The 14246-nt window shown below is 62.2% G+C and overlaps 1 protein-coding gene across 10 annotated transcripts; it reads left to right on the top strand.

Annotated features, from left to right (window-relative positions):
- The first annotated feature begins 423 nt into the window (after nucleotides 1-423).
- On the top strand, nucleotides 424-14171 carry MBOAT7 (membrane bound O-acyltransferase domain containing 7). 10 transcript variants are annotated; one of them, XR_010408112.1, is made up of 9 exons: nucleotides 1271-1294; nucleotides 2051-2129; nucleotides 2240-2369; nucleotides 2906-3032; nucleotides 4641-4800; nucleotides 7469-7829; nucleotides 9637-9813; nucleotides 10021-10221; nucleotides 13130-13265. XR_010408112.1 is itself a non-coding variant. In XM_064580887.1 (8 exons), exons 2-8 carry the CDS (start codon nucleotides 2054-2056, stop codon nucleotides 13515-13517), a joined length of 1419 nt encoding a protein of 472 aa, XP_064436957.1. In that variant the 5' UTR covers nucleotides 429-705; nucleotides 2051-2053; the 3' UTR covers nucleotides 13518-14171. The 10 variants fall into 10 exon arrangements, 9 of the variants coding, with proteins under 9 accessions (XP_064436961.1, XP_064436957.1, XP_064436956.1 ...); XM_064580887.1 differs by lacking the exons at nucleotides 1271-1294; nucleotides 10021-10221 and adding an exon at nucleotides 429-705 and having other exon boundaries at nucleotides 13130-14171; XM_064580886.1 differs by lacking the exon at nucleotides 10021-10221 and having other exon boundaries at nucleotides 1272-1294; nucleotides 13130-14171.
- The last annotated feature ends 75 nt before the right edge of the window (nucleotides 14172-14246 follow it).

Raw genomic sequence — 14246 nt, 5'->3', positions numbered from 1 at the left:
AAGCGACCCTCCCTCGGCCGCTTCGGTTCCGCCTCTAGGGAAAGTGAGGCCAATTACCTTGGCCCCGCCCCGGTGGCTGACACGCCAGCCGGGGTCCCGCCCCCTCAGGGTGAGCTGCTGTTAGCCCCGCCCCCTTGGAACGCTCTAGCTCACCGCCTCCTTCGTGTTGCTTAAGTCTGTGGCCCCGCCTCCTTCTCAAAAAAAACCCCAGACACCGCCTATCTCCCAATCTAAGTCAAACAAGCATTGTGACCCCGCCCACATCCGGCCGAAGCTCTTGGCCCCGCCTACATCCGAACAGAAACCGCCGAAATAAACCGAAGCTTGTGGCCCCGCCTCCAAACTGCCACCGATTCTGCCCGAAGGAACCCGAAGCGGAGACCCCGCCTCCTCCCGGTCCCGACGCGTCCCTCGGAGCCCGACGCTCCGGGCCCCTCCTCCTTCCAAGCTCGAGGCCCCGCCTCTTTACGTGCTCCGGGCTCGGCTGCCGTGAGGTCCAGGTGCAGAGGCGGAGCGGTCCTCGCGGGCTCCCGGAGCCGGCCGCTTCGCTGCCTGGGCTTCAGCCTCACCGTGCCGCGCATCCGCCCCGGACCGCGACAGAGCGGCGCGCGCTGGGCGGCGGAGGCGTGGCCGGAGCCGGGGCGCCCGTGGGCCGGGACTGCTCGGCCGCCTCCCGCCCGGCGGGCGGCGTGGAGCCGGGCCCAGGTGGGCCGGGGCGGGGGCGCTTCGGGGGCGAGGCGGGGGGCTGCGGACCCGCCGGCCGACCGGGGCGGGCGTGGAGCCGAGAGCGCGGCCGAGAGGGGAGTGGCGTAACCGCCTGTGGTTCTGCCGGGGAGGTCTGACCTGCGCTGGGGGGGTGGGAGGGAGCTGGGGAGGGGGGAGCTGTAGGGGGGCGTCCTCCGGGCTTTCGGTGGGAGAAGCGTCTGCAGCCCGGGAGGAGGTGGAGGCTGGAGCCTGGGTTTTCGGAGGGGGAGAGCTGGTAGCTCGGCCGGGGAGGTCTGACCTGCGCTGGGGGGGTGGGAGGGAGCTGGGGAGGGGGGAGCTGTAGGGGGGCGTCCTCCGGGCTTTCGGTGGGAGAAGCGTCTGCAGCTCCGGAGGAGGTGGAGGCTGGAGCCTGGGTTCTTGGAGAGGGAGAGATGGTAGCTCTGCCGGGGAGGTCTGACCTGCGCTGGGGGGGTAGGGGGAGCTGGAGAGGAGCTGTGGGGGAGCGTCTTCCGGGCTTTCGGTGGGAGAAGCGTCTGCAGCTCCGGAGGAGGTGGAGGCTGGAGCCTGGGTTCTTGGAGAGGGAGAGATGGTAGCTCTGCCGGGGAGGTCTGACCTGCGCTGGGGGGGTAGGGGGAGCTGGAGAGGAGCTGTGGGGGAGCGTCTTCCGGGCTTTCGGTGGGAGAAGCGTCTGCAGCTCCGGAGGAGGTGGAGGCTGGAGCCTGGGTTTTCGGAGGGGGAGAGCTGGTAGCTCGGCCGGGGAGGTCTGACCTGCGCTGGGGGGTGGGGGGAGCTGGAGAGGAGCTGTGGGGGAGCGTCTTCCGGGCTTTCGGTGGGAGAAGCGTCTGCAGCTCCGGAGGAGGTGGAGGCTGGAGCCTGGGTTCTCGGAGAGGGAGGCCTGAGCTTCTGGATCCTCGAAGGAGGAGGAGGCTGGGAGCTCTGGAATCCTGGGCTCTCCAAGGAAGGGCCCAGGACAAGGGTTGTTTCTGGGTTCTCAGAAAGCGATGTCTGAATCTTTGGGTCCTCAGTGAGGGTGGGGGAAGTAGCTTTGATTTCTGCGATCGCAGAGAGGGGTTGAGAGGTTGGGATTCCTGGGTTCTTACAGGATAAGAGGACTGCTGGCTGGGTTCTCAGAAAAGTGGGGCTGGGGGTGGATTCCTTTATCCTGGAAGGAGGAAGGTTCTGGAGGTCCGGATTCCCCTGTTCTCAGAGGAGAGGAGCAGAGGGTAGGACTTCATGATCCTCAGCAACTGGGGACTAGGGGGAGAGGATTCCTGAATCCTCCAAGGGGAAAGAGCTGAAGGACGGACTCTTGGGTTCTTACTACAAACCTCTGCCCCTCCCCCAGACCATGTCGCCTGAAGAGTGGACTTATCTAGTGGTTCTTCTTATCTCCATCCCCATCGGCTTCCTCTTTAAGAAAGCTGGTGAGTCAGGTTCCCTCCCTAGTGGAAAATTGGGGGGGGGGGCGTGAGGGAGACCGGGCAAGGGGACTCCCTGGAAGGTTCCAGGCTTATGCTGTCCCTTCTCCCTGCAGGACCTGGGCTGAAGAGATGGGGGGCAGCAGCTGTGGGCCTGGGGCTCACCTTGTTCACCTGTGGCCCCCACACTTTGCATTCTCTGATCACCATCCTTGGGACCTGGGCCCTCATCCAGGCCCAGCCCTGGTGAGGATTTGGTGGGGGGGGCGTGGGGAGGGGGGAAACAGAGGGGAAGGAGGAAGCAACCTGTTTCCTCCTTGGGTCTGTCTCCCTTTCTGCCTTTGTCTCTGAGTGTCTCTTGTTAATCTCTGAATTCTCTGTGTCGTTTGGCCTATTTTTCTTTTTTTTTTCCTCTTCTGCCTTTTCTTCTGGGTCTCGTCCCTGTGTGTTTGACCTGTTCCTTGATGTCCAAATCATGTATTCAGGAGAAAGGAGGACTTGCACTGGCCCTGCCACCGTTCGCGTTTCTGTTATGTCTCTCTCCCTCCCTTTTGCTTGCCTCCCACAGAAAAAATGGAGGACCGGAGGGTTTTCACCCAAAAGCTTCTCTTGAGCCTTCCTCCTTCTGTGTCGTGGTGCATCTCTGTGTGGCTGCACCCCTTCTTCCACGGTCACTCTCCCATTTTCTGTGGGCGGTGTGGGAGGATCTGTAGCTAGAATCTGGGGGAGGCGGAGGCCGGGGCCCTATACCCAGCACAGCTGGCCTTCTGCCTTTGCCCCAGCTCCTGCCATGCCCTCGCCCTCGCCTGGACTTTCTCCTACCTCCTGTTCTTCCGCGCACTAAGCCTGCTGGGCCTGCCCACTCCCACGCCCTTCACCAATGCCGTCCAGCTGTTGCTCACGCTGAAGGTCAGACTCCCCTCCAGCCCTCCCTTTGTGCTGCCTGAACTCCCCATCCTCACCTCCTCCTCCCGCCCACTCCCCTGGGGAGTAGGGGAGGCGGGCTTTTATCTCCCACGCACCCCAGTGGTGGGACTTCACCTCTCAGCTATTCTCTGGGGTAAAGAAGTACATACCGCCCCCCAGCCCCGTAGTGTAACCGTCGGCGTCCTTTGGTGTGTGCAGCATATGCCAGAGCGTGAGCTAAGTGCTTCACCAGCGTGTTCTTGAGGAGCGCGTGTTGGTCGCAAGCCATTTATCGAAGTAGGAAAAACAGCTTTGGAGAGAAGGCACTTATCTAAGGGCACAAAACCAGGAACGCCCGAGTCTGGCTCTGTATCACCTGGGAAGATGGGTGAAAGCAGATCCCCAGACCCACCCCAGACCGAAAAGTCAGGAGCTCCTGGGTGCTGAGCTCCAGGACAGTCACGTGAGGTAGTGAACCAGGTCTCCTCGGCGTCCTGGCTTCTCCGCGGGAAGGCGGGGACAGGCCAGAGTGGGTTAGCCAAGAGCTGGAGGAAGAGCCTTTCAGGATGTGGGAGCAGGCCTGTGCTAGCCCCAGCGAGTGTTCATCAGGAGAAGGAAGGGGGACGGGGCCACAGTGAGGGCTCTGCGCTTCCCATGGGGCCCAGGGCCCACCGGAAGTGGTGGTTTGGTTTGTTGCCAGAAGAAAGAAAAGTGACCAGGTTTACATGTCTAGAAATACGCTCTGGATGCTGATGGAATTGCCACGGGAAGGGCAAGAAGAGTGAGGATGGCCTCCTTGATCAGAGGTCTGCTGACAAGCAGTGGCGGCTTGATAGTCAGAACTCCAGCAGGATATCCTGCATTGGGGGTGATTTGAGGAGCCAGAGGGGACAGTGCGGGAATCCTGGACCAGCAGCCGGGGAAGCCCCCACCTTGAGAAGATCAGTCGAGGGGCACAGTCAGCCCCAGGTGATCTTACAAGGGAAGGAAAGCCCAGCCCTCATGCCTGCCTGCCCCCTCTCCGCCCAGGGCTCTTGATTGGCAGGACCCGATCGATCGATCGATTGGCAGGACCCTGGGGGAAGCTGGAAGCCAGGCTGAGGCCTGCTGCGGCAGGCTCGGCCCAGGGTCTGCAGAGAAGGGTAGAGAGCAGGTGTCGGGGCGGGCAGGCCACACACATTCAGCCCCGGGAGGGGGGAGGCAACACAAAAGCGACAGACTCCGAGACCTACGGGATTGGATTTGGGGAATAAGGAAGGTTTCTGTCCTGAGCGATTAATTGGCTGCTGGTGGCATTTGCTGAGAGACAGGCTGGAAGAGGCCCTGCTGTGGGGAGTGTGGGTGATACCGTGTTCCCCTCTGGAACCCCGTAGGCACCTGACTACTAATGACAGAAGGCTTCTTGAGGGGTTTGGGGGTTGGAGGGAGGAGCCCAGTCCGGGGTACGGTTTGGAGACCATGAGAGCGTGAGCGGTATCAAGCTGCGGGCTGCAGAACCCAGAAGGGGGAGCACCGAGGTGGAAGGGCCCAGGAGGGAGGGTTGGCGGGCAAGAAGCCGCTACCCTGCCTCTGCTGTCTGATCTGCGCCCTGCCCTCGCCCCTTCCTCCCAGCTGGTGAGTCTGGCCAGTGAAGTTCAGGACCTGCACTTGGCCCAGAGGAAGGAAATGGCCTCCGGCTTCAGCAAGGGGCCCAGCCTGGGGCTCCTGCCCGACGTTCCCTCCCTGATGGAGACGCTCAGCTACAGCTACTGCTATGTGGGAATCATGACAGGTGAGTGTGCCTGCACCCCCAGGCCTGCCTCCTGCGCCTCGGCACCCTGTCTCCACCGCGCACCCCGGGGTCTGTGCCCGCTCAGAGTCCTGCCTCCACGCCGGCATCTGCTGCTCTAAGGTGAGCATCGCGGCCTGGCTCTAGCTCGCACTCTCCCACGGCTCCCCCAGAGGACAGACAGACTGTTCTCGGCCTCAGGGATTCCTGTGGCTTCTCGGGAGCACAGGCGATGAAGCAGAAAGGTCTGCACGACCCTGATGTTTCTGCCACCAGGGAACAAATGTTCACGTTCTGTTCCCACTTTCGCCTCAGGGAGTATTTTTCACTCACGTCGACCTCCCAGAAGGCTCTCCTTTTGACTGCAGCTTTACCGAACTGTAATCGATACTCGCCCGCTGAAAACTACATCCCATTCGCAAGTTTTCAGTGTAGTTGCGGAGTCGTGCAACCACCACCACCATGTCATTGTAGGGCAATTGCGTCCCCCCACGAGGAAACCTGGGCTCTCCCGCCATCATCCCTCCAACCTCCCATCTGCCCCAGTCCCAGGACACCACCAGTCGGCTTCCTGTCTCTCTAGATTGGCCCTTTCTGATCATTTACGGATGGGATCCTACTCTTTCTGGTCTTGTGTGACCTGGGAGGCTGTCACTTCTGTTCATCCCACTGCCCCCTCCCCCGGCCAGGTCATCACCATGTCTCAGGTGCTACAACTGTGTCCCGTTCTCCATCAGTGACCCCCTGCAGTGCCTGCCCTGCTTGGGGCCGGGGGGGGGGGGGGCAAGGGAAACCATATTCCAGCACTTCCAGCCTATGGTGGTTTCCTAGCTCTTCGAACAGAACCCCCAGTCCTCAGTGCCTGCAAGGCCGGGAACCCGGCCCCTGTGACCCTCTGACTTCTCACACCACCCTCTTCCTCCCCAGAAGCACTGCGCTGCCTCCTCCCTCATGCAGAGCTCACCCCCTGGCCCTCGAGGCCTGGCTCATCCGTCCCCATCTTTCTTAGGGACTTGTCTCCATAGCCCGCTCTTCTCCAGGTCTTTGTTCCTCTTGATCGGGCTGGCTGTCCTCTTTCTTTCTCTGAGTCCTGTGAACTTCTAGTTAGTTAACATACAGTGCAATATTGGTTTCTGGAGCAGAATTCAGTGATTCATCACTTACGTACAACACCCGGTGCTCATCCCAGCAAGCCCTCCTTAATGCCCATCCCCCATCCAGCCCATTCCCCCACCCACCTCCGTCCATCACCCCTCAGTTTGTCCTCTATCATTAAGAGTCTCTTACGGTTTTCTTCTCTCCCTGTTCTCCCCCTTCTCCTGTGTTCATCTGTTTTGTTTCCTAAATTCCACATGAGTGACATCACATGGTGTTTGTCTTTCTCTGACTTACTTTGCTCAGCATAATACCCTCTAGCTCCATCTACATTGTTGCAAATAGCAAGATTTCATTCTTTTTTATGGCTGAGTAATACTCCATTGTGTACATACAGCACACTTAAAATTGTACTTTTAAGTAACCTCCACACCCAGTGCGCACGCAACGTGTGGCTTGAACTCAGGACCCCTAAGATCAAGAGCCTACCAACTCACTGGCTTCTTGTCCCTTTCTGTCTGAGCCTCCCACCCCTGTTCCGGGTTTCATACCCTCACCACCTCCCAGCTCTGCAGTCTCAGGCCCCTGGCCTCCAGACCCCAAGCTGTGGCCACCCTCCTAGCCCCTTGGGAGTCTGACCAGCTGCCCCCTCCCCAAGTCTCCACTCCTCCCCCTGCCCTCCCCAAGTCTCTGCTCCCCCCCCAGCTCCCCAGCCTCAGGCCCCTCCCCAAGTCTCTGCTCCCCACCACAGCTCCCCAGTCTCAGGCCCCTCCCCAAGTCTCTGCTCCCCCCAGCTCCCCAGTCTCAGGCCCCTCCCCAAGTCTCTGCTCCCCCCCCCAGCTCCCCAGTCTCAGGCCCCTCCCCAGCCTCAGGCCCCTCCCCAAGTCTCTGCTCCCCCCCCCAGCTCCCCAGTCTCAGGCCCCTCCCCAGCCTCAGGCCCCTCCCCAAGTCTCTGCTCCCCCCTCAGCTCCCCAGTCTCAGGCCCCTCCCCAAGTCTCTGCTCCCCCCCAGCTCCCCAGCCTCAGGCCCCTCCCCAAGTCTCTGCTCCCCCCCCCACAGCTCCCCAGTCTCAGGCCCCTCCCCAAGTCTCTGCTCCCCCCAGCTCCCCAGTCTCAGGCCCCTTCCCAGCCTCAGGCCCCTCCCCAAGTCTCTGCTCCCCCCCCAGCTCCCCAGTCTCAGGCCCCTCCCCAGCCTCAGGCCCCTCCCCAAGTCTCTGCTCCCCCCTCAGCTCCCCAGTCTCAGGCCCCTCCCCAAGTCTCTGCTCCCCCCCAGCTCCCCAGCCTCAGGCCCCTCCCCAAGTCTCTGCTCCCCCCCCACAGCTCCCCAGTCTCAGGCCCCTCCCCAAGTCTCTGCCCCCCCCTCAGCTCCCCAGTCTCAGGCCCCTCCCCAAGTCTCTGCTCCCCCTCCCCCAGCTCCCCAGTCTCAGGCCCCTCCCCAAGTCTCTGCTCCCCCAGCTCCCCAGTCTCAGGGGAGACTGAGATCCTGGGACCATGACCTGGCCTCCAGACCCCGAGCTGTGGCCACCCTCCCAGCCCCGTGGAGTCTGACCAGCTGCCCCTCCTCCCTCCCGCCACAGGCCCGTTCTTCCGCTACCGCACGTACCTGGACTGGCTGGAGCAGCCGTTCCCGGGGGCCGTGCCCAGCCTGCGGCCCCTCCTGCGCCGGGCCTGGCCGGCCCCGCTCTTCGGGCTGCTCTTCCTGCTGTCCTCACACCTCTTCCCGCTGGAGGCCGTGCGCGAGGACGCCTTCTACGCCCGCCCGCTGCCCGCCCGCCTCTTCTACATGGTCCCCGTCTTCTTCGCCTTCCGCATGCGCTTCTACGTGGCCTGGATTGCCGCCGAGTGCGGCTGCATTGCTGCCGGCTTCGGGGCCTACCCCGTGGCCGCCAAAGCCCGGGCCGGGGGCGGCCCCACCCTCCAATGCCCACCCCCCAGCAGGTCAGGCAGTGGGAGGGAGGCTTCCCAAGACCCGGCAGGCCCCATCACCACTGGCTGGCCCTGCCCCTAGCAGGGAGGAGAGCGGGGAGCGGGGGGTGGGGGGGCGGCGTCACCACCTGTTGTCAGTGCAGTGTTGCCCCTTGGCCACCACAGCCCCCCTACCCCTGTCCTGGGGAGCGGCACCCCCGGGGCCTCCCGCTGCCCCTCGTGCTACTGCTTGTCACCTCTTGGGATGGCGGACTGCGCTCTGTTGCTAGGAGAAGGAAGGTGGTCTCTTAGCGGCCGTGTGCCACCCCTCTGTTGCCATGGAAGTGTCACCCCAGTAACTCGATTGTTCCTGGTTACTTGGGCTACCATCTTTGCGCTGGGCTGGGGCCCACCCTTTGTTGCTAGGGAAATGGTTCCCTAGCAACCACGGCCTGCCCCTTCCTGCCACGAGACTTGCTTTTCATTGCTATGTAAATGGAGCCCCCTAGACTGGCCTTTGTTGCTGGAAGCCAGCACCCCCCCAACCATGGGATGTCCTGGCAGCCCGAACCTTCTAAGGAAATGGCATCCCTGACCCCGCTGCCCTCCAGCTGAGGGGACACCACTCCTAGCCACTGCGGGTCGCTTTCCTACCGTTACCGAGGGCGTACCCTGGTAAGCGTGGGTTGCCCTGCTTAGCAGTGCTACACCTCCGTCCCACCCGGTCTTGGTTGCTAGTGGGTCCCACTGCCACTGACCAGCGGCGTCTTGTTGCTAAGGCAGTGTTGCGCCTATGTTGCTAGGGAAATGATGCTCCCAGCAACTGGGAGTGGAGTGCCCCACTGCTCCAGGCAACCAGGGGTGGCCTTCTGCCTGGGGCTAGGGCGGGGGGGGGAGCAGCCCAGCGGTGTAAACTGTGAATTCCTCCTCGCTGCGATTGGGCCATGCCCCAGTAGTCACGGACAGCCATTCCATTAAGGGGGAAGCGCCACCCCACACGAATTTCAGCCACTGCCCTCGTAGCCACGGGTGGACCTCCAGTGACGAGACAGCGTGTCTCCCGGAAAAGGCCAGGCAGGAATTGAAGGCTTTTCTGAATCTGCTGGGCCCCACTCTTAATAGATGGTTCCAGTCCCATTATCAGAAGCCACCAGCGGTTCCGGTGGGTGCAGGGTGTTCGCCGCTGCTGGGGGTGTCGGCAACAGGGACCCAGGAACCCCCGTGCTGCTGGAGATGACACTTCTTAAACAATCATAGGGACCAGCTGCAGGAAAGGCCTTTCCAGAAGCGTTTCTAAACACCCTAGGCCTCGTTGCTAAGGAATGCCCTTTCCCCGGCAACAGAGACGTCAAGGAGTCGCGTGGGTCTAGAACGTCTCCCTGGCAACCGCAGACCCCCTCGTTATTAGGGATGCTCCTTCCCGGGCAACCACAGTGTCTTGGCGACTCAGGAGGGACCACCCTTGGGGGCTTCTCGGAAGGTAGAGAGCTTGGTTGCTAAGGAAGCGCCTTTCCCTAGCTTCTGAGACCAGCGAAGGGCCAGGTTGCTAAGGCCTCGTAGCTCAGCAGCTGTAGCCCCCCGCAGGCCTTTCGTTGCTGCTGCAGCCCCGTCACCAAAAGGAGGAGGCCCCCACCGTCGGTGAACGGCGCCCCCCCCCCCGTCTTCCTCCCCGAAAAGGCTCCCCCTGGGCTCCCCTCCCCTGTTGCCCTAGCAAACGTGGCAGCCAGAGCTCTGGCCTGGCCGTGATCCCTCCTGAGCGGCCGGGGCTGGGACAGGAGCCGGCGTCGGGGGGCGTGGCTGAGCTGCATGTCTGTCCCCACCCTCACCCTCCACCCCCCAGTCCGGAGAAGGCGGCTTCCCTGGAGTACGACTATGAGACCGTCCGCAACATCGACTGCTGCGGCACTGACTTCTGCGTGCGGGTGCGGGACGGCATGCGCTACTGGAACATGACGGTGCAGTGGTGGTTGGCGCAGTATGTCTACAAGAGCGCGCCCGTGCGCTCCTACGTGCTCAGGTGAGCCGGCCGCCCTGGGCACGCTCGACTACAGCTCCCGGCAGCGCCTGCGCCTGCGCGCCGGCCTCCGCCCCGGAGGATCACGGGAGTTGTAGTTTCTTGAGGCTCTTGCCCTGCCGTGGATGCGCAGTGCTGTGGGGGTAGATAGCTCCGCTCCCGCCCCCGGGCCTCAGTTTCCACCTCTGTAAAGCCAGCCTTCTTCGACAGAAGCAGTGTACTGAATCCTATGGACTCTGGCCAGACTTTCGGGAATCTTGGCCCTGCCCAGCTACGGAGAACCCTTAATGAGTTAGCTAACCCGTGTTTCCTCAACTCTTGAATGGGGGTAATGCGGTTACCTGCTGCGTAGGTTGATGTGAGGACGAAGCGAGATAACGAATGACGTGTCCTCACTGTGGGGCCCGCCAGGTGAGTGGTCACTGTATGTTAGCTTTTTTCCACCACCCGTCTGGTATTTCTCGAGTGGAAGCTTTGTGCCAGACCTTGTGATGTTTGCAGCCTTAGGATGTGGGACTTACTATCCTCATTTGTTTTTTTTAGGATTTTATTTATTTATTTGACACAGAGAGAGAGACAGCGAGAGAGGGAACACAAGCCGGGGGAGTGGCAGAGGGAGAAGCAGGCTTCCCGCGGAGCAGGGAGCCCGATGTGGGGCTCGATCCCAGGACCCTGGGATCATGACCTGAGCCGAAGGCAGACGCTTAACGACTGAGCCACCCAGGCGCCCCTTACTATCCTCATTTTAAAGACAAGGAAACGGAGGCTCAGAGAGGTTAGGTACCCTGCCGAGTGTCCCTCAGCCTTCCCAGAGCCAGCAGATGAGATCAGGATGCAGCTGACACATTCTCGTCATGAAGCCGTTCCTGATGGCCACTCGGGAGCCAGACTTACCTGGGTGCCAGGTCGGGGCCTGGCGCAGAGTGGATGTGGGGATGAGAAAGCGCAGAGATGAAGCGTCACGCCAGGTGGTGGCTGTGGGCGACGGAGGGCACAGAAGGGCCAATCCCGGGATGGCGAGACCGGGCAGGAGGCAGTTTCAGGAGTGGGTCGGTTGAGGGAGCCAGAGGGGTCTAGCATCCCTGACCCCGGGGTGACTGTCACGTTCAGCTGGGGTTACTAGATAGGCCATTAGTTCTGTGATGCTGGCGCCTCAGGAAAAGGTCAGGGTAAGAAGTGGACACTTAGCATCAGCTAGAGGCGATCGGGTCAAAGTCCAGGGCGCTCCAGTGTTTACATTAGAGGTTCTCAACTGGGGGCAGTTGTCCCACACTCCTGCGGGCATTCAGCGACGTCTGGAAATGTTTTTGGTCCTAACTGGGAGGTCCTACTAGCATCCGGGGGTTAGGGGCTGGAGAGGCTCTTGCACATCCTGGGAGGCACGGGACAGCCCGCCTACAGCACAGAATGATCCAGCGCTGATGTAGATAGTGCTGAGATTGAGAAACCGTGGTGTGGACTAGGGACAGGGAGGAGCCAGCAAAGACAGCCCATGAGCTAGGAGGACAGTCAGGAAAGTGTTCCTTCCCAGATGGGAGCCAGGTAAACCAAGTGTTTCAAGGCTGAGGGAGGGATCTCTTGTGTCAGATGATGTCAGGAGCTTCAGTAGACGGAGGTGGAGGTCTGGGGTTGGGTGGGATGGGATGAGGAAATCTCCAGCAGCCTCGAGGGGAGCAGTTTGGAGGGCGGAAGTGAAAGCCAGCTGGAGCGGTTGGAGGGAGGATGGAAAGGGGGAAGGGTTGAGGGGGAGCATTGTTCTTTGGAGAGCGGTCACTGCACAGAGGAGCGGCCAGACGGTCCGCAGAGCAGGGCCCAAGCCAGAGCTCAGGTGTGCCTGTGAGGAGTTGCAGGTGCCCAGGGCCAGTTCATGTGTGTCCCACTGCCCTGCTTCCCCCTGTTGGGACCATCACTGAAATGCTCCCAACCCAGAGAATTCTTTCTCCACCACAGGTAGGAAAGAAAGAAAGTTTGGTTCATGAACTAGCGTTAAACCAGGCTATGATGCACGCCGCAAGTAACCCGCTAGGGAGATGATCAAAACGGAAAGAAAGCTCACCTTTTTATAGACCCACAGACAAGGAAGAGCCCCCATCCCCACCCCGGGACATAGTCCACGGCAGAGCCTGCTGTGATTTCTGTGTCTTCCATGGAAGTGGGGAGCAGAGCGTGAATTTGTGGGTCTTCCACAGAAAGCATGTTCGGGTTTGTAACAATAGGGGAACATGGCTGGAGATTTCTGAGTCTTCGTGAATCAGAAATTATACTGATCCCCAAAAAGAAGTGGCCAGGGACTTGGGTTCATGGGTCTTAAGGAAAGATGTGATAAGGGGATTAATTGGGTTCCTGAAGAGAGAATAGTGACTCCTGGGTCTGAGGGAGGAGGGCTGGGGCCTGGACTCCTGGGTCTGAGGGAGGAGGGGGTTGGGGGCCTGGACTCCTGGGTCAGAGGGAGGAGGGCCTGGGGACCTGGATTCCTGGGTCTGAGGGAGGAGGGGGCTGGAGGTCTGGACTCCTGGGTCTGAGGGAGGAGGGGGCTGGAGGTCTGGACTCCTGGGTCTGAGGGAGGAGGGCTGGGGGTCTGGACTCCTGGGTCTGAGGGAGGAGGGCTAGGGCTGGGCTCCTGGGTCTGAGGGAGGAGGGGGCTAGGGGGCCTGGATTCCTGGGTCTGAGGGAGGAGGGGGCTGGGGCCTGGACTCCTGGGTCTGAGGGAGGAGGGGGCTGGAGGTCTGGACTCCTGGGTCTGAGGGAGGAGGGCTGGGGGTCTGGACTCCTGGGTCTGAGGGAGGAGGGCTAGGGCTGGGCTCCTGGGTCTGAGGGAGGAGGGGGCTGGGGGGCCTGGACTCCTGGGTCTGAGGGAGGAGGGGGCTGGGGGGCTGGGCTCCTGGGTCTGAGGGAGGAGGGAACTAGAGGGTCTGGGCTCCTGGGTCTGAGGGAGGAGGGGCTGGGGGTCTGGACTCTTGGGTCTGAGGGAGGAGGGGCTGGGGGTCTGGACTCCTGGGTCAGAGGGAGGAGGGGCTGGGTCCTGGACTCCTGGGTCAGAGGGAGGAGGGGGCTGGGGGCCTGGACTCCTGGGTCTGAGGGAGGAGGGGGCTGGGTCCTGGACTCCTGGGTCAGAGGGAGGAGGGCCTGGGGACCTGGACTCCTGGGTCTGAGGGAGAAGGGGGCTGGGGCCTGAACTCCTGGGTCTGAGGGAGGAGGGGGCTGGGGCCTGGACTCCTGGGTCTGGGGGAGGAGGGGGCTGGGGGTCTGGACTCCTGGGTCTGGGGGAGGAGGGCTGGGGGCTGGGCTCCTGGGTCCTGAACCTCAGCCCCTCCCCCAGGAGCGCCTGGACCATGTTGCTGAGCGCCTACTGGCATGGCCTGCACCCTGGCTACTACTTAAGCTTCCTGACCATCCCGCTGTGCCTGGCGGCTGAGGGCCGGCTGGAGTCAGCCCTGCGGGGGCGGCTCAGCCCCGGGGCCCAGAAGGCCTGGGACTGGGTGCACTGGTTCCTGAAGATGCGTGCCTATGACTACATGTGCATGGGCTTCGTGCTGCTCTCCCTGGGAGACACGCTTCGGTATTGGGCCTCCATCTACTTCTGCATCCACATCCTGGCCCTGGCCGCCCTGGGGCTGGGGCTGGCCCTGGGTGGGGGCAGCCCCAGCCGGAGGAAGACGGCGCCCCAGGCCACCAGCCTTGCCCCAGAAAAGCTCCGGGAGGAGTAGGGAGGAGGCGGCTGCCGCCACGAAGCTCCCTCGGCCCGTCAGTCCAGCCACCACGCTTTTGCCTGGGAATCCCGGGAACCAGGCTGCTGTGTCCTTTCCCAGAAAGAGCCGAATTGGGCTGAGGGCCCGGGCAGGATTCCCATTCCTCAGCTCTGCCCCCACCCCGTGCAGCAAGGTGGGGCGGGGGGTGCCCTCCCTGCCGTCTGCCCTGAGGGCTCAGGAGGCGGTTTTCCCTCCTGGAAAGTCCAGGTGTTGTCCAGAGGAGAAGCCCCCTTTGCCCCCGCCCCGGCATCCAGGGATTCAGGCGAGCGCCCCAGCAGGGGCCCCTGGGCCACAGGGTTTCCCGGTCAGATTCCCCTCTTCTGGCCCCACGGTGTGGGGCGGGAGCTGCCCGGCAGGTTCTGCGACTGGGGAACCGCTCGAGGCCTTGGCCCGACGTTCATAGAACAGTGTTTCGAGCCTGGCAGGGAACAGAACCCTCCCATTTCGTAACGGGGAAACTGAGGCACCAAGGAGCAGGCCTTTGGACATGGTCCTTGCAGCTTCCGTCAGAGCCACCTCGGTCCCAGCGCTCCTGTCACCCTCTTGTCCTTCTCTGGCCTAAAACAGGGTCAGAATGTGTGAACTCCCCCAATAAAGTGTTTCGCGAAGACAGTACGTGCGTCTGGGGGGGATCAGCAGGTGTGGGGCTCCCGCGGCCGCGGGGTGAGGCGCTCTGGCATCCGGGCG

This window comes from Mirounga angustirostris, unplaced genomic scaffold (assembly GCF_029215605.1).
Source record: "Mirounga angustirostris isolate CCGP_5_RB_7025 unplaced genomic scaffold, mMirAng1.0.hap1 SCAF_16, whole genome shotgun sequence".
In the NCBI taxonomy this organism is placed as follows: domain Eukaryota; kingdom Metazoa; phylum Chordata; class Mammalia; order Carnivora; family Phocidae; genus Mirounga; species Mirounga angustirostris.
This window is presented reverse-complemented; position numbering and strand designations above follow the sequence as displayed.

Bases quoted from the DNA above. Each gene is read 5' to 3' on its own strand.
- MBOAT7 (XM_064580886.1), top strand. The intron at 2,130-2,239 runs GTGAGTCAGGTT...TTCTCCCTGCAG, and splicing joins CTTCCTCTTTAAGAAAGCTG to GACCTGGGCTGAAGAGATGG. The intron at 7,830-9,636 runs GTCAGGCAGTGG...TCCACCCCCCAG, and splicing joins CAATGCCCACCCCCCAGCAG to TCCGGAGAAGGCGGCTTCCC.